The sequence below is a fragment of the Peromyscus maniculatus genome, chromosome 22, assembly GCF_049852395.1.
Source record: "Peromyscus maniculatus bairdii isolate BWxNUB_F1_BW_parent chromosome 22, HU_Pman_BW_mat_3.1, whole genome shotgun sequence".
In the NCBI taxonomy this organism is placed as follows: domain Eukaryota; kingdom Metazoa; phylum Chordata; class Mammalia; order Rodentia; family Cricetidae; genus Peromyscus; species Peromyscus maniculatus.
The window spans coordinates 43,569,499-43,597,422 of NC_134873.1; the positions used below are offsets into that span (position 1 = coordinate 43,569,499).

General features: G+C 43.7%; 2 protein-coding genes across 3 annotated transcripts in view; one reads left to right on the forward strand and one right to left on the reverse strand.

Moving 5' to 3' along the window:
• Positions 1 to 27,924, reverse strand: part of LOC143270259 (putative Polycomb group protein ASXL2) — a 316,750-nt gene that overhangs the window by 271,146 nt on the left and 17,680 nt on the right. For both annotated transcript variants that reach the window (XM_076559533.1, XM_076559535.1), the window contains exons 2-3: positions 9,550 to 9,778; positions 7,551 to 7,636 (exon numbers count right to left, since the gene is read on the reverse strand). In XM_076559533.1, coding sequence (XP_076415648.1) covers positions 7,551 to 7,553 — 3 coding nt within the window. In that variant the 5' untranslated portion in view covers positions 7,554 to 7,636; positions 9,550 to 9,778. The remainder of the gene's footprint in view (positions 1 to 7,550; positions 7,637 to 9,549; positions 9,779 to 27,924) is intronic.
• Positions 413 to 27,844, forward strand: LOC143270250 (uncharacterized). The gene is made up of 5 exons (XM_076559493.1): positions 413 to 1,192; positions 9,210 to 9,258; positions 9,857 to 9,908; positions 10,615 to 10,710; positions 11,698 to 27,844. Exons 1-5 carry the CDS (start codon positions 1,058 to 1,060, stop codon positions 27,608 to 27,610), a joined length of 16,245 nt encoding a protein of 5,414 aa, XP_076415608.1. The 5' UTR covers positions 413 to 1,057; the 3' UTR covers positions 27,611 to 27,844.

The window sequence follows — 27,924 nt, forward strand, 5'->3', positions numbered from 1 at the left end:
AACATCTGTTAACTGCAGATCACCTCTAGCACCCTCACTGTGGCACTGCACTCATACACACATTCACATCATTTAAAATAGTAATAAAAACAAATCTTGAAAGGTTCGTGTTAAAGTGCACATAAATGTTTTAGGAAACCGAAGGGATATCTCGTTACTAATTCTTCACCAGGACTCCAGGCTGGTCTACAGCTAACACCTGCCACATAGCATGTGCTCAATGTACAAGCCAGAGCTCTTTATAATTAAAACCCTTGTAGAAATTGCATAGTGCTTCACGAAGCACGCACACCGTATTTATTTAACTATTTCTTTTTTAGTGGGCTTCCCAAGAATATTAATTGTACTGCCCCTATAGACAGAAAATACTGTGGGGGGAAAAGACTTGGTCTTCTGAAATGGTGCCTACCAGTCAGTGGTTCTTTAGTGTTCCTATATGAAAAGAATAATTTTGATCACATGAATTGATCATATCAATATTGTTTGCACTGTGTTGACTTGATAAGATGGTGTGGTGATACACGACTACTCTAAACTTGGCAGTGAGATTGTAGATCCTCTAAGGCCACTGCTTAGTGTGATGTGTGTCAGGTCAACAGCAACTAGGAAATATGGAGACCTGTGAACTTAGAAAACCAGGTGCCTCAAAGTCCCTGAGAGTTCCCACTTCAACTATCCCAACTCTCTTAGATTCCACTTGACTCTGTGTTCTAACCTACAGATTGAAATTTATGGCCATAGACCCAATCCCAATTTATGACAGTGACCGGCTCCAAAGAAAATGTGAGTCAGAACAAGTCATTTTGGAAGACCTTTGAAACTTTACCTCGCCACTCCTTCCTTAGTGACGAGTTTGTCTAGCTGGACCCTAGAAGATTCATAGATGGATTCTCCCCTGAGCTTTGGCTATTAGAGCTCAGAGCAAGGTCAGCCACAGGGAAGGGCATCAGCTGGGACCTGAGTGTGCACTGCTTTACCTGGCACTGCCTATTGTGATGTCATGAAATCTCAGTCTAGAGACAGAAACTCTGTAGTGGAGGGGGCATAGGCTTGAGAAATGTCTCTAATATGGGGGCTCGTTTTCCCACTGCCGACACATCTCAGCCTTATGCTACTTGGTTTCTTGGTTTGTGGAATATGGGTGTTGTTTTCTAGGTATCAGAGCCAGACAAAGGTGGCAGCCAAGACAGAGGTATGTGATAGCCACTCTCTCTGGATACTCACTCTCTCCATCCTGAAACCCTATAGGTTTGTCTAAATGCCCATCCTCTGGGCCGTAGGAAGAACTGGATGTGGGGGAGAGGGGGGTTGAGACAGCATTGATAGATGGCTTCCTCTTTTATTTTTCCTTCCTTGTTTTGGTTTTCTGAGACAAGGTTCCTCTGTGTATCCCTGGCTCTCCTGACTCACTCTGTATACTAAGCTGGCTTTGAACTCACAGAGATCTGTCTGCCTCTGCCTCCCAAGTGCTGGGATTGAGGGCATGAGCCACCACTGCCCACCTTGCCTTTCTCTTAATTCATTTCAAGAAGCCTTAGGATGGGCATGTTGCAGGAGTTTCTCTGAGTTCGAGGTCAGCCTGGTCTACACAGTGTGCTCCAGGACAGCCAGGAGTACACAGGGAGAGTCTGTCTCAAAAAAAAAACAAGAAGAGGAGGAAGAGGGAAGAAGAAAGAAGAAAGAAGGAGGAGGAGGAAGAGAAGGAGAAGGAGAAGAAGGAAGAGGAGGAGGAGAAGAAGAAAAGAAGGACGTAGTAGTAACGGTAGCTTTGGGATCTATTATCAAATAGACACTGAGGCAGAAGGTACTAGATACTGAGAAAGTGATGTGTAGGAGCTCGAGCTGAAGTGAGACATTCAGATGACATAACTTTGGGGAAAAGAATGTGGTAAGGGTGCTGTGGATATTGTCCATCACGGGATGGGAGGCAGACAGGAGAGTGAGTTTGTTTTATAAAGAAAGATTTATAATTATATGACGAGACAAAGAAAATCAAGTGGTACTTTGCTGTGGGATTTTTATTTCCAGGAGGAGGAGAATTGTTTGAGTTCATGGTACACGTGTTTAACGTTAGTAGGTCATGCCTCTTCTGAGTTTTCGATCATGTGAGCAGACCATGAGTGACTGGCTCCCCCACATCCTGCCATCTTGCCCAGACTTGGCACATCCACCTCTTATTTTAGTGATTCCAGTGAGTGTGTGGTATTGCATTGTGATTTCGTGTGCAACCCCCATAACTAAACTCTGAGCAACGTCTCAGGTTTATTAGCCATTTGGAAATTCTCTCTTGTAAACTGCCTATTCAAGTCATTTGTGCAGTGTGTGTGTGTGTGTGTGTGTGTGTGTGTGTGTGTGTGTGTGTGTTAGGTGTGTGTATGTAAGGATCAAATTCAGGTCATTGCTCATGCTAGGCAAAGCACTCTACCACTGAGCTTTATCTCGGGTCCATTTTTTTCCTTGTTTCTTGTTTTTTGAGATGGGGTTTCTCTGTGTAGTTTTGTGCTTTTCCTGGAACTCACTCTGTAGCCCAGGCTGGCCTTGAACTCACAGAGACCCACCTGCCTCTGTCTCCCAAGTCCTGGGATTAAAGGCATGCGCCACCACGACCCGACTTTCCTTGATTTTTATTAAGGATAATTTCAGGCAAATCAAAGGCACAAAGAATTGGTAAACGAGCCGAGTCTGAACAAGGCACTACATTCAATCCTTAGTATAAGAGAAAAAATTAAAGGTGGTCTGATGAATCTTCATAGACCAGTCACTCAATCATTTTGAAGCAAATCAGAAATAATTTCATGGTAAATGTTTTAGTATGTATATTTTGAGCTAATGCCCCTCTCAACAAAGAAAAAAAAGAAGAAAAGAAAAACAGGTTAATCACAGTATCATTATTACACCTAAAAATGTAACAATAAAATTGGAATAATTCCTTAATACCTCACATACCCACCAGCATTTAAATTCCAATAGTCACGCAGTTATTTAATGGCATAAATTATTATTTAGCCCAACTCAATATTGAATGTTGAGATTGAACAATATGTTTCTGTATTCTAATCTACAGAGTCTCTCTTTTCTTTTATTAGTTTCATCCATGTATTGGATAAAAGGGTCATTTCTCTAGATTTCACAATCAACATTTTGTTGATCAAATACCCATGCTGTGCAGCCATACACATATAGGCAACAGTAATTGGACTTAGTGGGTTATAAAAGAGAAAAGCATGAGGTTGGGAGGTGGATATGTTGTGGGGTATGTATGGGGGAAGTTGGAGTGGGGAGGGGTGGGTATGATTATATTTGATTGTACACATGTCTAAAATATTCTGAAATTAGGAAAAATTATAATGCCCCCTCCATGTTGTCAGTTCACACACTGCTGCCTCTGGTACTTCATGTGAGTGAGTTGAGATTTATCCAGAACTCCTGTAGAAATGCATTTGCCAGGGGAGCAGGGTTGGAAAGTGCGACCTTCAAGCGGGTTTAATGCCATTCTTTCTAGACTGAGTAAGGTCTCACAGGCATGGCTCCTCACTCTCTGAGGACTGGGTTCGCTGCCACAGGAGTCAGGACCCCTTTTGTCTTCCACACACATCCACTTGCTCCTCTGCCTCTGTCTGCTGTGAGTTGAAGCTACACAAAGACCTCAGGTGAAGCTAAGGACATGTTAGCACTAGGATCTTAGACATCCTCACGTGAAGGGAAGGACATGCTAGCACTAGGCTCTTAGACATCCAGAACCATGAAGCCAACTAAACCTCTCTCCTTCATAAATGAGCTGATCACAAGTATTCTATTTCAGCAGCTCAACATGAATTAGAACCATGAGAAAGTTGGTTCTAAGATTTATCAGAATTTGTTTTCTGGTAGGAAGAGTTGACGTAGTTCATAGGTAATGATAATCATCATGAGGCACATAATGTGTGATTTGGCATGGCATTTTACTTTTATCTATCATTATCATCATCTCTATCTATCATCTATCTATCTATCTATCTATCTATCTATCTATCTATCTATCTATCTATCTATCTATCTATCATCTATATCTATCTATTTATTTTATTGCTAAGGATCAAATCCAGAGTCTTGTGCTCTCTGCAAGCAGTCCACCACTGAACTACATCCACAGACCTGGTATAATATTATAATTTCTTTTTTATGTTTTTGTTTTTCGAAATAGGGTTTTCCTGTGTAGCCCTGGCTGCCCTGGAATTCACTTTGCAGACAAGGCTGGCCTTGAACTCACAGAGAACCACTTGCCTATGCCTCCCAAATGCTGGGATTAAAGATGTGCACTACCACCACTCCTTGTAAATACCATTTTATACAAATGATGCCGAAACCCAAGAATACAACAGATCTTTCCATATTGAGCTGCTTAGAGAACCCTAAGTGTATCACTTTGACTTTATTCTCCTGTAGGAATATTCTCTAAATTATACCATGTGTAAATAACAAGTTTTATTGCCTCTTTTCCAACCTTATATCTTGGTTCTCCTTGCCTTCATTTATGATTATGACTTCAGGTACAATATTCAGTAGCAATGTGTTGTGGGCATCTGCCTCTTTATTAAGTCAAGGACATTTTTCAGTAATTCACCAGTTATGTATAATGTTTTCTGTGGTTTTTCATATATTCTTTCCCAAGTTAAAAAAGTTTTAGCAAGGATTGGTGTTAATTTAAAAAAATCTAAAATTTTAAATTAAATCTCTTTATACTGGGTGCTAAATATTAAGTATATTTCCTGCCTCTATTTAGATGGTCATATATTTTTTCTTGTTCATTCAATGTACTGAGTTGCATGAGAATGTAAGATAATAAACCAGGTGTGAATTCCTAGGATACGTATAACTCATTTGTAATGTTGGTCCCAATACTTTAATTAGATTCATTAGATTCAGTTTGCTGATATTTTGTTTGGGATTTATACATCTATGCATAAATATATTGATTGGTCAGGTCTGAATTAGATTTTAGAATGGTGATTGTTCCATCTTCCTCAATGAAAAATAGAAGCAAATCTGAATATCCATCTCATTAATGTAAGAGATGCCCTCAATACTCATGGAATTGCAAGGGTTTTTGGAGTTCTGTACCAGAATCTGGAACAAAGACCAGATTGTTCTTTATCTCACACACACACACACACACACACACACACACACACACACACACACACACACACACACACAGAAACAAACACACTCTCCAAAGGAGGATATACTAAGGTTAAGAAATAGGCTCTCATAGCTCCTCTGAAATTCATAGACAAACTTGAGTAAGAGTTAATGTCATTGTCCCAAGCCCAAACACAGCATCTCCAAAGAATCTATAGATTGTGTTGGTAATGCCATTTTACCATCAAACCTTCTGATCATGAACAAAGGATGTGTTATTTACTATTTACTCTCTACAACAGTGTTTTGTAGTTTTTCCATCTCATGACATAGCCACCTCCCAAACACCCCATCTACTAATACATTACCTTGGGGGTTAGGATTTCAACATATCAAGTTGGGGGATAACATTGGACCCAATGTATGTCGGGGAATTTCCCAGGCATTTCTACTTTACTGAGTGTCTTAAAAAGCAAACAAACCACATGAGTACATGTTTGGTTTTTCTGCACCACCTCTATGACCATGGCAACCCCCACTTTGTGTTATTAGTACGGAATAGTGTGTTGACCACTGTGCTATGTTGAAACGGTCCTGCATTATTTAAACATCATTTCACTGTGTGTATCTACTGTATCTGGTACTGTTACACTGCACACAGTCCCCTCCCTCCCCACTCTCCTTCACTGTCTCCCCACAGTGTCCTTAACTCTTCCAGTCATTTCTATTTTCATGGCATGTTTACATCTGTGAGGTTATGTACTCTATGAAATTAGGACCCACAAAGGAGAACAATCATTTGATGTTGGTCTTTCTGAGGCTGGCTTAGCTGCTTTATAGGAGTTCCAGTTGCATCCCTTTTCCTGAGAAAACTATGTAACCTTGTTCTTGGTGACAGAAAAAGTCCATTGTGTAGACACACACATTTAACATCCACTCCTCCATTGTTGGACACATAGCTTGGTTCCATAACTCAGTTATTATTTATAGTGCTGAAGGAAATGCTGATGGGCATGTGTCTCTGTCACATTAACCTCTATACATTCTTTGGATAAATTCCAAACACTCAGATTCATCATCATTCTGTAAGTTCAGGCCAGCCCAGTAGGTGTACTGCATTTATGTTTATTGACAAATTTTTCCACTCTATCTTACATTTTTGAGTAGTTCCACTAAGTACAAGTCTAGATAGGCATTTGTTTTCTTATAGCACATTCAAGAATTTATGCTGTTGTTTTCTCGTGCCCTGTATTTCTAAGAACACGGCAGCTCTTTCCCTACTGCTCATGCAGATATGGTAACTCTTTTATTCGGGGCCAAGTATCAAGAATCTTCCTCTTCTGTTTTCAGCATTTTTTTTTTTTTTTTTGGATTTTCGAGACAGGGTTTCTCTGTGCAGTTTTGTGCCGTTCCTGGAACTCGCTTTGGAGACCAGGCTGGCCTCGAACTCACAGAGATCCGCCCGGCTCTGCCTCCCGAGTGCTGGGACTAAAGGCGTGCGCCACCAACGCCCGGCTTGTTTTCAGCATTTTTGAATCTACTTAATTCAGCTGTTCTTCGGCTTCTGCTGTCCTAAAACTTACATATCAGTGCTTCTCAGTTTTCACGAGTTTCTAGTTATTAAGTCAAAGAACAGACTGCTTCGAAGCAGTTTTTAGGGATGAGGAGATCCGTCAGTCAGTAAAGTACTTGCTTTGCAAGCGTGAGGTCCTGACTTCCATCCCTAGAATTGTGTAAGAGATCTGTGCTCAGTGGCACACACTTGTAACACCAGCACTGGGGTGGGGGTAGAGACAGGCGTATTCTTGGGGATCCCTGTCCAGATAGTTCAGATCTTGACAAGCTCCAGGCCAATGAGAGACCGTGTCTCAAAAGTCAAGGTGGGTGGCACCTGAGGAATGATGCCTGAGGCTAACCTCTGACCTCCACGTGCACATGCCACATAAGCAGGCACACCTCTGCACACTTGTGTACCTACGTGTACATGCACAAACCAAAAACTCACATTATTTTCCACACTTGAATTCTCTTATAAAAATAGAGATTTTTTGTATTTTATGTATATGAGGATTTTGCCTGCAAGTAAGTGTACATGCGCACCACATGTTGCCTGGTACTTCCAGGGGTCATAAGAGATCAGATCCTCTGACACTGGAGTTAAAGTTATAAGCCACCATGCGGGTGCTGGGAACCGAACCTGGGTCCTCTGTAAGTGTAGCCAGTGCTCTTAGCGGTTGAATCGTCTCTCCAGCCCCTCAACATTTGAATTCTCAACCCACTTAGAGCCCATCTCTGAATCCTGTATTGAGAAATGATCCACTTTTATTTTTCTCACTGTTTTCCACTGTCTTAGTTTCTATTCTGTCGCTGTGACAGAATGCCCTAACAAAAGAGCCTTAAAGGGGGGGGGGGGGCTCACTTCAGCTCACCATCACCCAAGGTTATGGTCCATTGGTCCATCGTGGTAGAGGAGGTCACAGCTGCAGGGGCTTAGGCTAGCGAGTCAACGTTGCATCTGCAGTAAAGAAGCAGAGAGGAGTGATGAGTCCAAACTGTAGCTCACTTCTCTTTCCCCACTGACACAGTCTAGGATCCCAGTCAGAGAATGGCGCCACCACAGTGGAGCCCCAGGTATGGTTATCAAGACGGTTCCCCATGGGCATGCTCGGAGGCACAGGTCCACAAGATTCTAGATTTTGGCAAGTTGACATCACTTATCACAGCTATGGAATCATTTCTTGTCACTATGTGGAGCTCTCTTCAATTAAGCTGACATATGTAAGTGAATTTATTTCAGAGCTGGGCTTTGGGTTTTTTGTTTGTTTTGAGACAGGTTTCTCTATATAGCCCTGGCTGTCTTGGAACTCACTATTGACACAGAGAAATCCTTCTGCCTCTGACTCCTGATTATTTCAGAACTTTTTTGTTTTTAAATCCCACCTGCCTGCTCCTGTTCTTATGAACTTGTTTTATGGTATGTCTTAATTTTTGGTCCAGTAAATTGCTCCCTTACACTTCTTTTTGTGGTTACTTTTGGTGACTAGCAGACCTTTCTTATTATTTATTTGTTTATTTATCTATATTCATGGTATTCATTAATTACACTCACGATATTAATTACATTTGTGGTATTCATTGATTACATTCGCAGTATTGATTCAATAACTGTATTTATGATATTCATTAATTATATTAATTGTATTGATTTATTATATTCATGATATTATGTCCTGATACTAATGTCCATTGTGGGACTTTTCCATCACACAAAACAGAGGTTCTGTACTTAGGAAATCATTGCTCTATATTCCTTTCTTCTCCATCTTGAGATATCGTCTAATCTTTCTGTTTCTATGAATTTGTATATTCTATATATTTCATGTAATACAATTCTATAGTATTTGTCCCTTTTTTTAATGTAAAGCCATTTTATGTACAACTGCAGGAGAAATAATACACTTGAGCATAAAAATAGGTTATAATTCAAGTCCAGGGTTATTTTAAACAAGTCAGTTCTTTTCATCTGCCATACTGGCCACAGGGATTGAACATAGGTTGCCAACGCTTGGCAACAGATGCCTTCAGCCACTGAGCCATTTTGCTGGCTCCCACATGGCATCCTACCTGTTTACTTGGCTGTTTTCCTTACTAATGCAAGTCTCTAGAGCACAGGACTCATATTTACCTCTAGAGTCTCAGGTCTACACACAATAATCTAGGACTTAGGTTTGTTTAAACACTTACTAATTTGCATGTGGGTGCATGCATGGACAGATGGCATGCACGTGGAGGTGAGCATAACTTGTGCAAATGCTTTTCTCCTTTTACTATGAGGGCTCCAGAGATGGGACTCAAGTCATCAGAATTGGTGTCAAACACCTGTGCCCACAGAGCCATCTTGCTGGTCCCTTAGGATATTTAATCCATTGTTCACAAAGAAATAAATGAGATGGTAACTAATGATATGGTTGCAGATGACAACTGATAAAATATATCACTATCCCCTATGTAAGATTAGATGTGTTGTCAATAAAATCCCCAAACCAGAACGTAAACCTGACTGGGTTTCTCTTTGTGTGTTTCTCTAGGCTCCTAAGCAACAAAACACATCTCTAAAACAGATCCGGAAACTCACAGGTCAGAAGGGTTCTATCCTTATGGGTCAGCTCAAGGCTGATGACTGATCAACTGTGGACCTGCTTTAGGACTCTTTCCACTTGAAGGGGAAGAAAGTTGAAAAAGAGGGTGTGCCTGGAGAGTACGCCCATCTCTCTGACATCTTTCCTTCCAAAGTCAGTCAAACAGCTCCATCCTCCATTGTTTCCTTTCCTCGGGCTTCTCTGTCCCTACATCTTCATGTAGAGCCCAAAATATGGGAGAGGAGAATGGACAAAGATGAACCAGAGTTTGGTGCAGGAGGTCCATTACCTTTACTCCTCTACCACGGATGTGGATGTGGGATGGCCATCTTTGAAGGGGAAGATGTATCAGGATCTCTGTGTCCCCCAGTGCTGTGTTCCCATTCCGGGCTTCTCATGGGTCACTTCTAGGACATGGCGAAGACAGGATAGTATGCTTTAGAAGCAAAACAAACCTCGATAGGTGTGCTGTGTACACTCCTCAGCTTCACGATGGATGTGACTTCATCTTTGCTCCCCTAATTGTTAAATGAAGGGGGTTCTGTTAGATGATGTCAGCAGTCACTATGCTAACAGTTTCTTTGCTCCTGTTACAGTTTCACAGTTGGAAGAAACAGAGATGAACGTCAGTGCAGCTGATCTGACACGGTAAGCAGAGCCTGTCTACAGACTGTCCTGTGACAGATACCCGTGCTGACTAGTTTCCTGTCAACTTGATACAAGCTGCCATCATTTTGGAAGAGGGAACCTTAATTGCCCCCCCCCCCAGATTGCCTTGTGGGCAAGTACATTTTCCCCTGGCTGTCCTGGACCTCACTCTGTAGACCAGGCTGGCCTTGAACTCAGAGATCCACCTGTCTCTGCCTCCCGAGTGCTGGGATTAAAGACATGAGCCACCATACCCGGCTGGATTTTCTTAATTGATGATTGATGTGGGTAGGTCCAGCTCACTGTGGGTAACCACGCATGAGCTAGTGGTCTCAGGGGGTAAAAGAAGGCAGGGTGAACAAACCATGAAAGCAAGCCAGTAAGCAGCTCCATGGCCTCTGCATCAGCTCCTGCCTCTTGAATCCATCTTGCCCTGAGTTCCTACCCTGACTTCCCTCAGCAATGGAGAATGACCTGGGTGTTGTAAGCTGAAACAAACCCTGTCCCCCAAACATTATATTCATTGGGGCTCACCACAGGAATAAAATTCCTACCCATGACACCATCTTCATTGTGAATGCTCTACGTAAAACACCTGGCACTCTGACTTGATTTACTCTGAGACCAACTGCCTCCCTCCTAAATTAGCCTTCTATTCCTCCTGTAATGTCACTTCAATCCCACTGACATCCTCTGCTGTGTCCAGTATTTCAGGACTTCCTACCAACTGGACCCAGGAATATGTATTCTGGTCAATAGACAGGAGTCTGCGACAGATCTTCCAACATCTGGATAATGCAAGGTCAGGAAACAGAGTTACTAGGCAGGGGACAGAGAGGGGGGGAGAGAGAAGAAAGAGTAAAGGAAGGAGGTAAAGGAAAAAGTTAGTTTGAGGAGCAGTGGAGAACTATTTTGTGAGCTTTATTTATTTTATGTTTTATCTGTAAGTATGTGCACCACGTGCATGCTTGGTGCCCACAGAGAGCAGAAGAGGGTATAAGATCCCCCAGTACTGGAGTTACAGATGTTTGTGGCCTACCATGTGGGTGTTTTGATTCAAACTTGGGTCCCCTGGAAGAGCAGTCACTCAGTCACTGCTCTTAACTGCTGAGCTATTTCTCTAGGCCTCACTGTGTAAATATATATACATGTATGTATGTATATGTATATGTATATGTATATATATAAAAAATTCAGTTGTATTTTTGTGCATGAGGGCCACATCATGTATGTGGCAGTCAGAGGACAAGCCACAGGAGTCAGTTCTCTCCTTCCAACATGTGAGTCTTAGGGCTCAAACTCAGGCCAAGCCAAGCACAGATGTGTGTGTGTGTGTGTGTGTGTGTGTGTGTGTGTGTGTGTGTGTGTGTGTGTGTTGTGTAAAACTTGGGTGTCATTTCTCGGGAGCCATCCACCTTGTGTTGTGAGGTAGAGTCACTCCCTGGGACTCACTGATTATTCTTGGCTGTCCAGTGAGGCCCAGGGCATCTACTTGTCTCTGCTTGCCCGGCACTGGGGCACTGTGTTCTTTTCTTTTCCTGTGGGCTCTATGGAGGGAACTCAGCTTCTCTATTGGTATAGCATGTACGCTACTGACGGACTCGTCTCCTCTGCTCTTGGTGGAGGAATTCTTTACATAAATGATTGACGTTTGTGAATGCAACCCCTCTTTTCCCTCATTCTCCCTTAGACCAGAAATATTTTGGATTTGAAATAGCCGCTCCCTTCCTTCTCTCTAATTTCCCTCCTGATTCCAAAGAAAATGAAAACATTTCTCTTTGTTTCTCAGATCAACGCTTATGGAGCTGAATGTTTCAGAATCCCGAGATGTGACTTCTTCCTCCGTCTCTGATGTTGTGGTTCAGGAGGCTGTCCCACCCAGCTGTTACTGTAAAAAGGGAAAGCCTTCTACTGACTACAGCATGTCCTCTGCATCATCCAACAACAGCTCCAGCCTGTCTTATCTTCCAAGGTTTCATGAAGGAACAGCTTGGCAATTGCAGAGCGATAGTGGACCTGTTTCCTCCCAGAAGGAACCATCTATGCCCAGGAGCCCTGGCACAGCCCTGCCTACTTCTCGGCTGACAGATCCTGAGAAATCAGCTCTTTCTCTGAATTTGGCACTTCTTCCTCCCTTACAAGCTCAAACTTCCTTCATTAGCTCTATTTTAGAATCCTTAGATCCTTGTGAGCAAGAGAAAACAAAAGATAAGGGAGAGACTCATTTTCAATCAAATCATGGGTCAGATTCTGATTTGGATGAGAGTCCAGGACCCCTGGTAGGGGCTCCACTCCAGCTCTCTCCTTTGATCAGAGGAGAACTGGAAGGACATATGTCTCAGAAGGTTTCTACTTTGCAGCAAGAAGTGGTGCCTCTGCCCGTGAAGAAATCCTGGAACATACTCAATCATTTGATGGATGTACAAGGAGTCCCTGAAGAAGAGCTCCCGGAAACTCAGTTACCTACACTCATTCCTCAGAGTGCTGAGCAAAATACCAACACATCTCCAGATCCTCCATCATTTCATCTCCACATGAACATTGGGGTGAATTCTGAAGTCCATAGGACGGAAGCAATCATTTCACAGCCATTTCCCTCAAACAGGCAGTCACAACCCCAGGATGACCGCCAAGAACTTAGATATAATCCTTTAGTTATATCACCAGGCACTCCATCTCCCAGAAATTTAGAGGTTAACATAATTCAGGAAGAACAAGCTTTAGTGAAAAAGGATTCAAAGCATGTGTTAGAGCTGAATATAGAGCAGAGGGTGATAGGTCTGCCAGAAAAAAGGGTACAGACACAAAAGGCACAACTAACTAATGTGGAGCTGACACCCAAGATACCACCTTCAGCCACTGATGTCATAAAGGTCACACCACTGGCCTTGCTTCAGGTTATGGACTTAATGGGAATAAACCCAGAACCACAGTCGGAGGTGATAGACTCTGTGGGGTTTTCCCCACAGCCACCAAATCAAGCAGAAACAGTGAGTATAACTCCTCAGCCATTGAATGAAGTAATTGAACCGATAGAAGTAACCCATCATCAGGATCAAACCACGGGATTAAAGAGCATGGCCTCAAGACTGAGTCAAGTCACAGATGACATGAAGGTAACTCCTGTGGCATTGTTTCACGTCACAGATTCCATGGGGATGATTGACAAATTAAGTCCACATGGCATAGAACCATTAGGAATAGCCCCAAAGCCACAATACCAAGTCATGGAATCAGTGAAGACAGATACACTGCATAACTATCAAGCCAAAAGACCAGGAAGTATGAGTCGAGGGCCACAGCAGACGGTTGTGGAAGCTGTGGAAATGATTCCACAGCCTCAGCATAAAGACATGGGAACACTGACCATGACCTTGGGGTCACAGAATCAAGCCACAAAACACATCAGGATTACTCCCAGTCCAGTACATGAAAATGCAATGGAAATTAGCTCAAGTGCACTGCCTGAAGCCACTGAAGATACAAAAGTATCTCCAGTGGCAAAACAAGCCATGGATTTCATGCAGATGATTCCACTAGGACAGCCACACATTACTAAATCTAGGGCTTTGATCCAAGGCTCACAGCCTCCAGCTGAAAATTTGACCCCAGTGTCAGCTCAACCAGATGTTCCAACTACTACTGTCCCAGTAGGAACTGTAGAATCTAGAAGCATACCTCCACAGCCACCATCTAAAGTCCTGGAACCATCAGGAATGACTGATGACCTACTACCGTCAGGTCAGTCCCTGCATGCTCTAAAGGTGACCCCACTAGTCCAGGCATCTCCCACAGAAATGATCACACCACTACAAATTGTAGAGCCTCAAATCGAAGAGGCTCTGGAATTGCCTTCTGGGTTACAGGGTCAAGTTGGAGACTCCGTGGGGACTATGCCACAATCTCGAGGCACAGAGTGTGTGTCACTGACTCCAGGACTGTCTCATCAGGTCAAAGACCCTTCGGAGTTCACCCCATGGCACCAAGACTTAAGCTGTTCGGAGGTGAGCCCAAGGCAAAGTCACAACATGACAGAAACTATGGGGTTGAACTGGCCACAAGTGAAGGATCCTATGGAGATACCACAGTCACACCATCAAATAATGGAATCCACGAGAACAATCCCAGCACCACCAGATCAAAGTGCAGTACCTATAGGAAGAGGCCAAAAGCATCAAGTTCCAGAAGCTGAAGTAGGGCCAGTCATACCACTGCTTCAGGAAATGGAATATTTGGGGGGGAGCACAATCCCACAGTCTAAGGTTAGGGATTCAGTGGACTTACCCCCAGAACTACAGAGTGTAAAATCTGAGCACCTAACCCCAGATCCAATATTGCAAAGTATGAAATCTATGGACATAACCACAGAATTAGTCCCAGAAATGGAAAAATATGGACCACCAACCTCAACAGTGGTATGTATAGATTTGGCCCAAGAACTGCATCAGCAGAATATGCAATATGAGGAATTAACCCCTATACCACAACTGCAAAGTGAGACATCTGTGCCATCGGCCCCTGAGTCTCAGTTTCAAGATGTGAAATCTGGCCAGCTGACAGTTGAACCACAACTCCAAAATAAAAAGTCTGCTGAGCTGACTCCATGTCCACAGTTGCACAGTAATGTATCAGTGCATTTGATTTCCGATTCTCAGTCTCAAGGTATGGAAGAAGCTCTTTTAGCCCTATCACAGGAGATACAAGGAGATATAAAAATGGTGGAGTTGACTCCAAGACCATCACTTGAAGATATAAAATCTGTGAACTTGGCCCCAGAACCATGTTCACAAATCACTGGCTCTGATAAGATAGCCCCTGTACCATTGCTTGAGGATACAAAGACTCCATTTGTAGAAGGTAGGAGTCTACTTCCTGAGGCACAGGTGGAGAGTATGGAAGTTGGTGAACTGATCCCAAGCACACAATTTTATGCAACAAAATCTTTAGAAGAGACCCCCAAACCAAGTTATCATTTCCTAGAACCTGAAGGACCGACCCTACAGCATCCAGCCTCAGAAGCAAGGGTGACCTCTGACCCTTGCCGGCAGGTGGAAGAATCTGCTCCGTTGCCACAATCATCATTAGGGATGAGTCCAGCACCATTGAGCCAGACCTCAGAATCTGTGGAGATGAGCTCACCACCACTCCAAGAGACTCTTGAACCTGGGACCCAAGTTGTAAAAGAGATGGAAGAGACTTCAGAAACAGGAAGTGCAGTTAAAGATACTCTGGATTTTCTACTAGATTCAGAAGTGCAAACTATGACCTCAGGAGTGATGGCCCCAGAGACACAGCCCCCAGATGTGAAGTTTGTTCAGGTGACTCTAGACCCGTGTGCAGAAGTTACTAACCCATCGGAAAGAACTCTGAAACCAGAAGATGAAGACACAGAGACCTTCAGATTGACATTCTCTAAAGCTGATGATACCCAGGGAACCATCATAGACCTATATTCAGAAGTGAGATCTCTGGAGTTTAGTGTAGAACCAGGAGTGCAAGGTGAGAAATCAGAATCTTTTGCCCAAAATTTGAAGTCTGCAGAAGTAATCACCGAACCAACTGTACAAGTTGTAGAACCTGCAGTACTAAGTACAGAACCCAAACCACATATTAAAGATGTGATCCCAAGGCCACAGCTCCAGGAAGTAAAGTCTAGGCAAATGGATAGAGAATCACAGTTGCAAAATGAGAACTCTGTAAATGTAATACAACCTTCATCTGCAGGAGAGGTAGATCCTGAAAAGACAAAACCAGAGCCACGACTACAAAGTTTATCACTGAAGGAACGGATTGAAGGGACACAGTCCCCAAATGTGAAATCTGTGGATTTAAATCTAGGCCCACAGCAGCTAAGTGTCAAATCGAAGTTGATTCCAGGGCCCAAATTGCAAAGTGTCCAGTTTCCAATGTTATATCAAGGACTACTTCTTCAAGGGGAAAACCCAGTAAATTTCATCTCAGGCCCCCCACATTATGGTGTGAAATCTGATGATGAAATACCATGTTCTCTGGGGCCAGAAACCAGATCATCAGATTTTATCCTGGGGCCAAAGCTTCCAGAACCACAGCCACAACCACAAACACAACCTGGGAAGCCGGTAGACATAAACATAAGACCATGCTTGCATCATGTGAGATTCTCTGATGCAATCCCAGAGGCCAAGCACCAAGGTTTCAAATGTGTACAGTTCATGCCAGGAGTTCAGCTTCAAGACAGGAAGCCTCAGACATTGATGCCAGAATCATTTTTGCCATTAAGCCAAGAGACACAGGTTGAAGATAAGAAGCTTGTGTTGCCTCCGGAACTATCAGAGTTTTGCAGCATGAAACGCCCAATCCCAGCCTCTGAACTGCAACATCCAAGAGTGATAGCTAAGCCGGTCAATCCAGGACTGTGGCACCAAGATACCAAATTTTCTGAGTTGGCTTCTAGGAGGAAATATCAGAGAGTCAAATTTGGGGAGCAAACCCCAGGATCATTGTCTCATGGTATGAGTCCTATGGCTCCAGAGTTAGGGATACATGATCCCAAATCAGCAAAGGTGACTCCAGGCCTACAAGATACAAGGCAGGTGAGTTTTAACTCAGGGCCATGGCTGCAAGATGTCCAATTTTTGTATGCAATTCCAGGAACTCAACCTCAAGGTGTGAAGACTTCCAAGTTAAACTCAGGGCCACAATTAGAGTGTGTAAAAATGTTTGAGTTGACCCCACAGCCAGAAAGGCAAGGGATGAAGCCAGAGTTAATAGTACAAGAGCCACCCTTTAAAGATATAAAATATGTCACAAGGAATCTAGTACCAAACTTTGAAGGCAAAATGTCTTATCAACTAGCATCTGAACCACAGATACCAAATGCAGAATCAAAGAAATTGACTCCTGAGAAACACTTAGCAGGTGCAGATCATTCTGGGTTGATCAGAAGAGCACAGACACAAGGTGTAGAATCTTCTACATTGATCCACAGACAGCATTTGGGACATATAAAACCAGTAGAGAAGATCACAGCCTCAAAGCAAGAAGAGTTAACTCCAGGGCCACATTTGGAAGGCATCAAATCTATGGAGTTGAGGTCAAAGTCAGAGCTGGGGAAAATCATATCTAAGCTGTCAACCCCGGGGATACAAGCAGGAGATAAGGAACATGAGGAGCTGCCTCCGTGCTCTACCTTGAAAGGTTTAAAATCCGAGTTACCACCTTCAGGACCACAGTTAGAAGACAGGAAATCTGCAGTTTTAACTCTAGGACAATGTCTAGAGAGGATAAAATCTACAGTGATATCCCCAAGCAGTTCCCAGTCAGATGGTATGAAATCTGTGAAGTTGATCCCAGGTTCAAGAATTCAGGATTTGATAACTGTGGGGTTGGCCCGTGATGCACGTGTGCAAGATATAAATGCCATGGGCTTAGAACGTGAACCAAAGAAGCAAGGGGAGAGTCCCGGGACTTTTGCACCAGGGATGCTGTTTCAAGATAAGCCTATGGAGGTATTGCAAGAGCCTCATCAACACAATGTAAAACCCATGGAACTGACTTCACGGCCACAAACACAAGATAGCAAACGTGTGATTGTCTCATGTCTGAAGCAGCAAAGTCTAAAACCTGTGAAGAAAGCCAAAACACAAGGTATCCAAGGAGTAAAATTCATGGATTTAGTCTCCACACAACAGTATCAAGGGAGGGCACCCATGGATTTAACTCTTGAGCCCGGACGAGATGACCACATAAGCTCAGCAGAGTGGAAAGGTGGGATGTTCGACCGGCTGAACAAACAGTTGGAGTCGGAAGATATATTGTCTATGGGATCAGATCAGGAACCCAAACCTGCAGGTAGAAAACCCATAGAGCTCAGCTCTAAACTACAATGTAAAGATGCACCCTCATATGAATTGGCTCCTGAACCAGTTGTTCATAATGTAAAAGCTCAAGAGGTCCAATATGGGCCACAGGCACTAAGTATGAAACCTTGTCCATTGACTCCAGAATCAGAGGTGTACCAAGTGAAAGCCTTGGAGCCAATGTTAGAGCCACCACTTCAGGATGGGAGAACTGTGGCACTAAATACAGAACCACAAAGTGCAAGTACAAAATCTGTTCAGTGGATACCAGCATCTGAGTTTCAAAGGGAGAAATGTATAGGGTCAAACTTTAGGTTACAGTCTCAAAGTGCCAGCCCTACAGAATTGAAGCCGTCTACACAAAGGAGAGGTGTGAGGTCATCTGATTTGACTGTCAGGTCAATAATTCAAGGAGAAAAATCCAGAGAGTCTCATCTTGAGTCACAGTTACAGCAAGTAAAAGCCTCTTCATTAGCACTAGGGCTGCAGAAAACCAAAACTTTTAACTTAACTTCCGAGCCTAGGCCTCAAGGGATCAAAACTGATCAACTAAACAAAGAGACACAGGTAGAAAGTATAAGATCCATCCAGTGGATACCAGGACCTGAATTCCACGGTGTGACATTTTTACAATTAAATAGTGGATCACCATCTCCAGGTGTCAAATCTACAGAACAGAAACCATCCATACAACTGGAAGGTGGGAAGACATCAGAGATGGCTCTAGGGCCAAAACCTCTAGGAAAAAAATCCGTGGATTTTAACCTTGGGCAACAAGTACAATGTGTGAAGACCCCTGAGTTGTCCCCAGGACCAGAGCTACAAGAAGGGGAAAACATCACATCAACCTCAGAGCTACAGTCTCAGTGTGGGAAAAGTGTAGCATTACATCAGGGACCACTGCTTGAAAATACAAAATCTGTTCTTTGGATACCACTGTCTGACTGTGAAGTTAATAAATCTACACTGAATCTTAGGTTACCACCTCAAGATGTCACAGCTAAAGAGTTAAAACCCTCAGTACAACTAGATGTGAAGACATCCAATGAGTTGACTATGAGGCCGAAGTCACAAGGTAAACAACCTTCAGGGTCAACCCAGGAACATCAGTCTCAGAGGTCCAAAACTACTGATTTTAAATCTGAGCAACAGTTTAGAATTATGAAAGCATGTAACCCAACCTTAAGATCAAAGACCAATAATATAAAATTGACATTCAAACCCAGGTTTTGCTTAGAAGACAGGAGCTCTCCTGGATTAAACCCTGGAATACAGCCACAAGAAGGGAATCCCTTAGGGTCATCCCCAGGAACACAGCCTAAAACTGTGACACCTTCAGTGTTTAAACAAGAGTCACAGTCCTCAGAAGTGAAATATGGAGCAATAAGCCAAAGGCCACAATCACAAAACAATGTAGAGTTGAAATGTGGAAAATCTTCTGAGTTGGCACTTCAGACAAAGCCTCAAGGTATGAAATCTGAGAACAGCTCTGGGCCCCAGTGTCGACATACAAACTGTTCTGACTTGACTCCTGAAAGAGAGTCCCCAGATATGAAATGTACTAAGTCAAGTCGCAGCTCACAGCTGAAAGGTAAACCATGCATTGAGTTAGCTACGGGTACCAAAACTCGACCTGTCAAACTAGGCTGTAAACCTGGGCCACAGTGGCAAGGTATAAAATCTAACTCATTTCTGAGGACAAAGCCTCAAGAAATGGAAATGGAAGACTGGGAATCAGGCCCGCAGTTACAAGATCTGAAATCTTCAAGGACAATCATGGGTATAAAGGTCCATGATGTCATGTCTGTGGACTTTGGTCCTGGACCACACTTACAAGGTATGACATCTGAAGTCATTACAGGGAAGAGGGCTCATGGTATGAAATCTGTAGAAATCAAACCAAGATCAAAGTTACAAGGTAAGAAACATGATTTCACCCCGAGGAAGATGTTCTTAGGTACAAAATCTGTAGAGCTGGACTCAGGTCCCCCTCTGAAAGATTTGAAATATCCTGAGCTGATCATGGGTATGAAACTTCAAGGTGTGAACTCTATGGGACAACATGTTACAAGTATAAAATCTTCTGAGGTGGTAACACAGATAAAACCCCAAGGTGTGACAGCGGTGGACCTCAATTCTGGACCAAGGACACAAAATAAAAAGCCGTCTGAGTTGGCTCAAGGGCAAAGGCTCCTATCTAAGGAATCTGTAGAGTTTAGTCATGGCCCAAAGTTACAAGGTGTGACAGTGGAGTCCAAGCCCCCAAATGGGGAATCTGGGAAGTTAAATTCAGGCCCTCAGTTACAAGATGAGAAATATTCTCAGTCAGTTCTGGGGACAAAGCTTCAATATGGAAGATCTATGGAGGTCAGTCCTGACCTATGCTCACAGGGTATGAAGTCTTCCAAAGTGATTTCAGAGGACAAACTTCAAAAAGAGAAACCCGTAGGCTTTGTGTATCAGCCACTGTGGCAAGATGTAAAATCTTTAAAATGGACATTCGGTAAGGCACTTGACAGGGAACCTTTGCAGTTGGAAACCGCTCATTTACAGGACAGGAAATTAACTATGTTAACACCAGAATTACATCTTCAAGGTATGAAACCTGAGTTGGTCAACTGTGGATCAAAGTTGAAAGGTGTGAAGTCTGAGCCCACATATGTCCAGACAGTAAAGGATACAGGGATCAATCCTGGTGCTGAATCACAGTTTGTGGGAATCTCTAAGCAGGCCTCAGACTCAAAGATTTATACAGTGGTGCCTTCTGAATTCAATGCCAGGAACCAGAAGCGAGATAGGAAGTCTCACAAATTAAGTCAAAAGCATCAACTTCAAAAAATAAAACAAATAGCGTTCAGGGATGAGCCACATTTGCAACATATCAAGTCATCAGAATTATGTACAAAGCTTCAAGACCTGAAATCTATGGAATTCAATTCAGAGCAACAGTTGCAAGATGTGATGTCCTCTGAATTGGGCATGGGAACAAGTCCTCAGTGTTTAGAGTTCAACCCTGGGCCACAGTTGCAAGATATAAAATCTTCTGAGGTGTGTACAGAAACCAAGCTGCCAGATGAGCCGTCTCCGGAATTCAAGCATAAGCCTACATTGCAAGATAGGGCATCCTGTGACCCGAGTACAGGGCCACAGATTCACTGTAAAAATGTTATGGCATCCAACACCAGAACACAAAATGTAGAATTGTCTGAGTTGCACCCTGGTCCAGACCTTCAAGGTATAAAATCTAAGGTGTTCTGCCTGGGGCAGCACTTGGAAGATGTGAATTCTGCATGCACTCCTAATGCAAATTCTCAATATATAAACTCCAGTGGGTGTAAATGTGAGCCATATTTACAAGATATAAATAACTCTGCATGCATTCCAGAGCCAGACCCTCAATGTATAAAGTCTGTGTGCAGTCCTGGGCCACATTTACATGGAACCAATTCTTCTGCATGCATTTTAGGACCAAAATTGCAATTTGTAGATACTACTGGATGCATCCATGAGCCAAACTGGCAAGATGTGAATTCTTCTATATGCACCCCAGGGCCAAGTCCTCAGTGTATGAGTTCTTCTGTATGCACCCCAAGACCAAGTCCTCAGTGTGTGAATTCTTCTGTATGCACCCCAGGGACAAGGCCTCGGTGTGTGAATTCTTCTCCATGTTCCCCAGGGCCAAGTCCTCGGTGTGTTAATTCTGCATGCACCCCAGGGCCAAGTCCTCAGTGTGTTAATTCTGCATGCACCACAGGGCCAAGTCCTCCTTGTGTGAATTCCACTGAGTGCCATCCTGAAGCACATTTGCAAGGTGTGAATCAATGGGCATCAATTCTAGGGCCACACATTCAGTGTGTAGGTTCTATTGGGTGCAATCCTAAATCACATTATCAAGGTGTGAATCCTTCCTCACCCACTCCAGGGCCAAACCCTCAGTGTGAACATTCCAATAGGTGTAGTCTTGAGCCACTTCTTCTTGGTATGAATCATGGTAGAACATTTCCAGCACCACAAATTATGTGTGTAAATCCTGTTTGGTGCAATACCAAAACACATTTGCAAGATGTGGATTCTTCTGCCTGTACTGGAAGACAAGAGTCACAGTCTGTAAATTCCACCGGATACAACCCTGGGCCACATTTACAAGCCCCGAAACCTCAAGATATGAATTTTTCTGAGTTGAACTCAGGGACAGGAATTCAAAGAGAGATGCCTATAATAGTTAACCAAGGACGACACATACAAGATTTGAAGCTTGAATCAACTCCAGGGTCATCTCACTTAATGGTAGGGGCAGAGTTTCAAGAGATCCCATTTTTGAAGGATCAACTTGGGTCGTGGCAGGACACTGCACAACCTGTGTTCACTTTGAGGCCTCCATCAAATGGTGTGAAATCTGTGGGAGTTTCACCAACCCCACTGCCTGAAGATAGAATGTCTCCAGAGATGAGCAAACAGCCCTTGCTTTGTTTGACAAATTCTGTAAAAGTGACACCTGGCTGCAGTCTGCAGGACTTGAGAAGTAAGGAATTTTCACCAGAACCTTGTTTCCAAAAAGTTAAATCTGTGAAGTTGAAGCCAGGCTCACCGACTCCAAGTGTAAACCCTTTAGAGTTCGCTCCATGCCACTGTTCTCAACGTACTAAGACTTCCTTTGCACAGAAGCCATGTGTTCATGAAAGAAAGCCTATGCAGCTGAGACTAGGCTCCCAACAGCAAAGCATGGATTGCCAACAGTTTCCTTTAAATGAGAAACCAGTGATATCAACACCAGAGTCCACTGGGAACTTCTTAGCCGGACCAGCACTGTCTAGTGTCAAATTTTCAAATTTAATTCTGGAATCACAGCAACAATGCATGAAATCAATGGAATTGGCTTCAGAGCCAAAGTGGCAAAGTGTAAACCATGTGAAATTGTCATCGGTGTCTCTGCCACAAACTGGCACCTCTGTGGGGTTATCACCAAGACCGTTCCTTCAAAATGTGACACCTGGGAACCAAAATTCCCAAACACGTGATCAAATCATAGAATCCTCTCAAGTGATACATAGACCAGAGCACCAGATAGCAGACTGTGCTGAGAAGATGAGGCGCCAAGTCTCTAAATTGGTGGATTTTATTTCACTACCAGTTTCTCAAGATGCAGGGTCTTCAGAAATGACAAAAGGGTTGCGACATAAAAGCCCAGAAACAACAGAGAAAAATATGAGGTTGACCCCCAAACCAACAGATCAAGACATAGAATCATTAGGGATGCCTCAGCAGCTAGATCTTCAAGGACCAGAATCTGTTGATCTGACTCCCACACTAAGTGATCCAGATTGGAAGTCCTCAGAACTAACCCCACAGAAAGGCTACTGGAGCCCAGAAACTCTGCAGTTGCTGCCTTGTTTGTGGCCCCAATTTAAAGATTACAAGGAGTTACCAACAGAACAAGCCACAGGATCTCATAGAATGACCCTTGACCTCAAGAATCATGTTGCAGAAGTAAGGATGCTAACTTGTGAGGTAAGACCATGGAAAGAATATCTTAGTGTGCCTTCAAAGCCAGTAAATAGAGAGACTGGACATGTAGAAAAATCTCCAAGGCCGTGTCCTCAAGACTTAGGACCTGTGGTGGTGAGCTCTGGGAAAAGAGCCCAAAGGGAGCAATCTGTAGCATCACCACCAAGGCCATCGTATCACGTTCCAGATTCTGTTTCAGGGATAACACCAGGGCATGGACCTCAGATTCCTGAATCTGTAAGTTTGACCTCTAAGCCATGGCTGCAAATAGAAGAATTCTTAGAGTTGTCAACCCAGCAAACCAGTCAAGTTGTAGAAGATACAGACTGTGAGGAGCTCACTTTTGAGTCATGGCGACCAGGGGAGGGAGCAAGTAGGCTAACCAAGGCCCAGGGTGCAAGCATGGGAACTTTAAACATAACTCCAATTGAATCACTGGATCAAATGATAAACTTTATAACAATCAGTCCAAAGCAGCTAGGTCAAGTGACAGAATTCACAAAGACACGGCATCATGTTTCTCAGTCAGCTGCTCTCCCCAAGGTTTCTGAATCTGTGGAAGTTATCCCTGGACCGCCATTTCAAGTTATAGAGTCTGTGATGATACCGGAGCCAGCCTCTCAAGGGTCAAAACATGCTGATTTGACTCCCAAACTGCACGATGTGATAATGTCAGAATTTGCTTCAAGCCTTTGGTTACAAAATGTTCAATCCAAGAAATTAGTCTCAGCACCAACACATCAAATTTTAGAAACAATACAGTTGTCAGGCTTTCAAGTTATAAAGACTATATTGGTTCCCAAGCCACTGCTTCTGATTGTAAAATCTGAAGAGCTGGCTCCAGGACCAAATCCTCAGGCTATGGAACCAATAGGAGCTGCCACAAAATCTAGCATTAAAGTAATGGATGGTTTAAATTTACTCCCAAGACCACATCTTCAAGACATGATAAAACCTACGGAACAAACTCCAAGGGCAAATATTCAAGAGAATTTTGCAGAATTAATCTTACAGCAAACATCTCCACTTGAGGAACCTCCAGTATTAACTCATGAGCAAAGGCTTCAGGCTGAAAATTCTCTAGGGATCAGAACAGAATCTCCTAAAGTAATGGAAATTGAAGATTTGAATCAAAGACGGGTGTGTGAGGATAGAGACTCAGAAATGATAACATCAGAAAAGTTACAAGCACAGAATTACTTCTCTAGTTTCATACCCAGCCCTTCAATCCCACTTATTTCAAGTTGTGTCAAAACAACTGAGTTAGGACCCCTTCAGGGTTCTGGAATGCCGGAGGTATCAAGAGCCTTGGCTATGAAGAACTTGGCTGTTAGTATTTTGCCATCTCCAGAGTCCTATACAGACACTATTATGTTCCGTCCATCAGCCCTTCCCTTGGTTCTTCCCTCTGATATTGGGAACACTGTGGGATCCCTATATCCTGACATCTGGGAAGTGGATGTCCTATCCAAGGAAGCAACTGAAAAGAAGCAAATGGAAGAATTTGAGAATTCATTCCAGAGCTATTCTCCATATCCACTGAGATTACTACCCTCGGAGTTTCAGGCAGGATTAGGGGCTCGAAGAAATTCTATCCGTTCTTTCCTGGGTAGACAACAGAATGTCTGGGAAAGTCATGTCTGTAGGCAGCGACTCCCTAGGAAGTATCTCTCCAATATGCTGATGTTGGGAAATGTCCTGGGAACCACTATGGAAAGGAAACTTTGTTCTCAGCCGTTTTTAACAGAAGGAGCCACGATGGATATCTGTCAATTTATTCAGAATTTATTTGGGGTTCCAGCTGAACTGATGGCATTTTCCCAGAGCCCACTAGAGAGGGGTCTTAGGACGATTTCACAGACTTCAGTGGTCAAAAACTATATTCAGAGACATATTTTATGCCATGGTCATGAGAAAAGAATGCCCTTAAAGATGTGGACACGTGGATCCACATCTTCCATAATACAGCAATACTCCGGTACTCGATTGGGAATAAAGAAAACAAACTCAAAACTCAGTGATATATTCCAGGAAGTCACTCAGAACGTGTCTGTCTCGTGTACAAGGGCCCAGTTTCCTGCCTTAATGAAGCCGGAGTCTTCTCTCAAGATACTTTACAATAGGGAAGACGCTGTTTCCAGTGATCAGAGTAAAGACTCACAGAGTGAATCACAGACAAGGCCTTCTGACTCTCACCACTCCCTCAAAGCAAGTTGTCTTTCCCAGGCCAAGAGGGATATCTCAGAACAGCTCCATCTGCTAAAAGATCTACAGCTCAAAATAGCAGCAAAACTCTTAGAGAGTCAAGTGCCCCACAATGTCCCTCCTCCTTTCTCATCAGGTCTTGTCCTGAAATATCCCATCTGCTTGCAGTGTGGCCGATGTTCAGGAATTAATTGCTGTCATAAGTTACAGTCTGCTTTTGGTCCATATCTTCTCATCTACCCACAGATCCACCTCTTAAGCACCCCTGAAGGCCATGGTGAGATTCGCCTGCATCTTGGCTTTAGACTGAGAACTGGGAAAAGACCTCAAGTCTCAAAGCATCGTGGAAGAAAAAGAGCAGATGCATGGAAGAGCACTACATCACCATCACGAAGGAAAGCTAAAATCTATCCTCCAGCTTCCAAGAGTCCAACCACGCCAAGACATTTCCAGGCCCGATCTCCCCAGGCTCCAGCTTCTGTACAAGTGCTCATCAGAAAAAAGCAATGGGGAAGCCATGGTGTGGTCGGCAAGACAGACACCGAAGACTTTGAGCACCGTGAGTTCTGTCAGGTTCACTCTGTATCCGAGAGTGGCTTTGAAAGTAATCAGGAAGAAAAATGGTCGAAATCAAGCCTCAAAAAGACCTTTGGCTTAAAATATCCAATGAAGGAAACCATCAAGGGACGTAAAACACAAAAAACAAAGCTCAACAAAAATAGTGGAACCCCAGAAGAGAGTCCTTTTAGAATCATGTGTCCATCAAGAAGCAAGAGTGTTGAAACCGTTCAAACAAGCACTGCTTCTTCGAAGACACAAGCTAAGAAATCCTCTCAGCCCAAGTTCTACCATCTGCTTTTCCAGGGCCTAAGGCAGGCATTCCAAATAGCACATAGAATTGTGGCTTATACTGGACAGAAGCCTGCGGACAGGACAAGGCCAGACAATTTGTGGTCAACCCAATACTTGCACCCCAAACAAAAACCCAGTAAGTATTGTTTAGCAGGGGATGGCAAAGGAGCCAGCACACCAGTTGCCCACCAAAAGTCAGCAGGTGTGAACCCTAAGCAAGAGGACAGATTGCAGGGAACAGGTGACCAATGTAGACAAACTCAACAGCCAAAACAAGTGAGCTCTCTCCAACCCAGACCTTTGCAATTGGAGACCATGGCTTCTGAAAGAGATGCCACTTTCCAAGTTACCTCAGTCATCCAACCTTTGAGTATAGTTCAAAATGTCAACGGCAGAGCAAAGAACAACTATGGCGATGAAATCTCCTGTCTGGAGTCTAAGAACTGTTCTCAAGTAGGAGCCAAATGTCAGGCCCAAGAGAGAATAGAACCTGACTCCCATTTGAAGAGATCCCTGCAGAGCCACTTTAAAGAGACACACACACCCAAGGAAGAACAACATGGCTTCTTCAGGGAGAGGGACCTCCGTAATAAGCCTTTTGAAAGGACCAATCGCATCCTTTTGGAGAGAATTCAGGAAAGTCTCTCTGAGAGGAGATACCGCAGTCCTTCTCAGAGAAGGCACAGCAGTCCCTCTGACAGAATGCTTAGACATCTCTCCGAGAGGAGACATTGCAGTCCCTCCCAGAGACAGGATAGTAGTCCCTCTGTGAGAACCCTTCAAAGTATCTCTGACTGGAGCCTTTACAGTCTCTTTAAGGGGGTAGGTCGCAGTCCCTCAGGGAGGAGCCGACCCAATCCTGGGAGACGCCCTCGGAGTCCCTCTAGGAGGTCTCTTAGTCCTCGAGAGAGAAGAGGACGAGAGAGAAGGGGACACAGTCCCTCAAAAAGGTGCCATCTCAGTCCCCTCCAGAGGACACGGTGCAGTCCTTCAGAAAGGAGCCATGGTAGTCTCTCTGAGAGAACCCCTTTCAGTCCCTCTGGCAGGAAAAGGCATAATTCTTCTGGGAGAGTCCACCACCTTCCCTCAGAGTCCAGGCTATACAGATCTTCTTCCAGACTCCACCGCAGTCATCCTGAGAGAACTCACTACAGTCCCTTTGAGATCAGACACAGTTATTCTGAGAGGAGCCGGCAAGGTCACAATGAGGGACCCCATCACAGTACCAAGGAGAGGCTCAGGGGTAAGGAGAAGCCCAGACATAGCCTGTCTATAAAGACTTCAAGACTTATAAACTCCTAGGGACTTATGCCTCCTAGGGACCACACCAAAAAATAATCCAGAAGCTGGACAAGTGTGGAGACACGAAGTTAGTAGATAAGGAGAGACCTGCCCCTGTTAATTACAGCCTGCACATCTTCACCTAGCCGCCCTTTCTGCTCAGCCACTGCCTGCACCCTCAGCAATCAAAGAGCTTTCTGGAGGGGACTGAGAATGGGTCTGTAATTTAAGATCAATAAAGGGGCAATAATCGAACTCTTTGCATCCCTAAGATCACTTGTGGGGTGGGTGGGAGTAGGTGTGCAAACTGCGGGAACTCAAGGGTTGGGGTTCAG

Excerpts from the sequence above, each read along its gene's own strand:
- LOC143270250 (XM_076559493.1), top strand. The coding sequence starts at position 1,058 with ATGTCTCTAATATGGGGGCTCGTTTTCCCACTGCCGACACATCTCAGC. Across the intron at positions 1,193-9,209 it reads AGGTGGCAGCCAAGACAGAG|GCTCCTAAGCAACAAAACAC; the intron begins GTATGTGATAGC and ends GTGTTTCTCTAG. Across the intron at positions 9,259-9,856 it reads ACAGATCCGGAAACTCACAG|TTTCACAGTTGGAAGAAACA; the intron begins GTCAGAAGGGTT and ends CTCCTGTTACAG.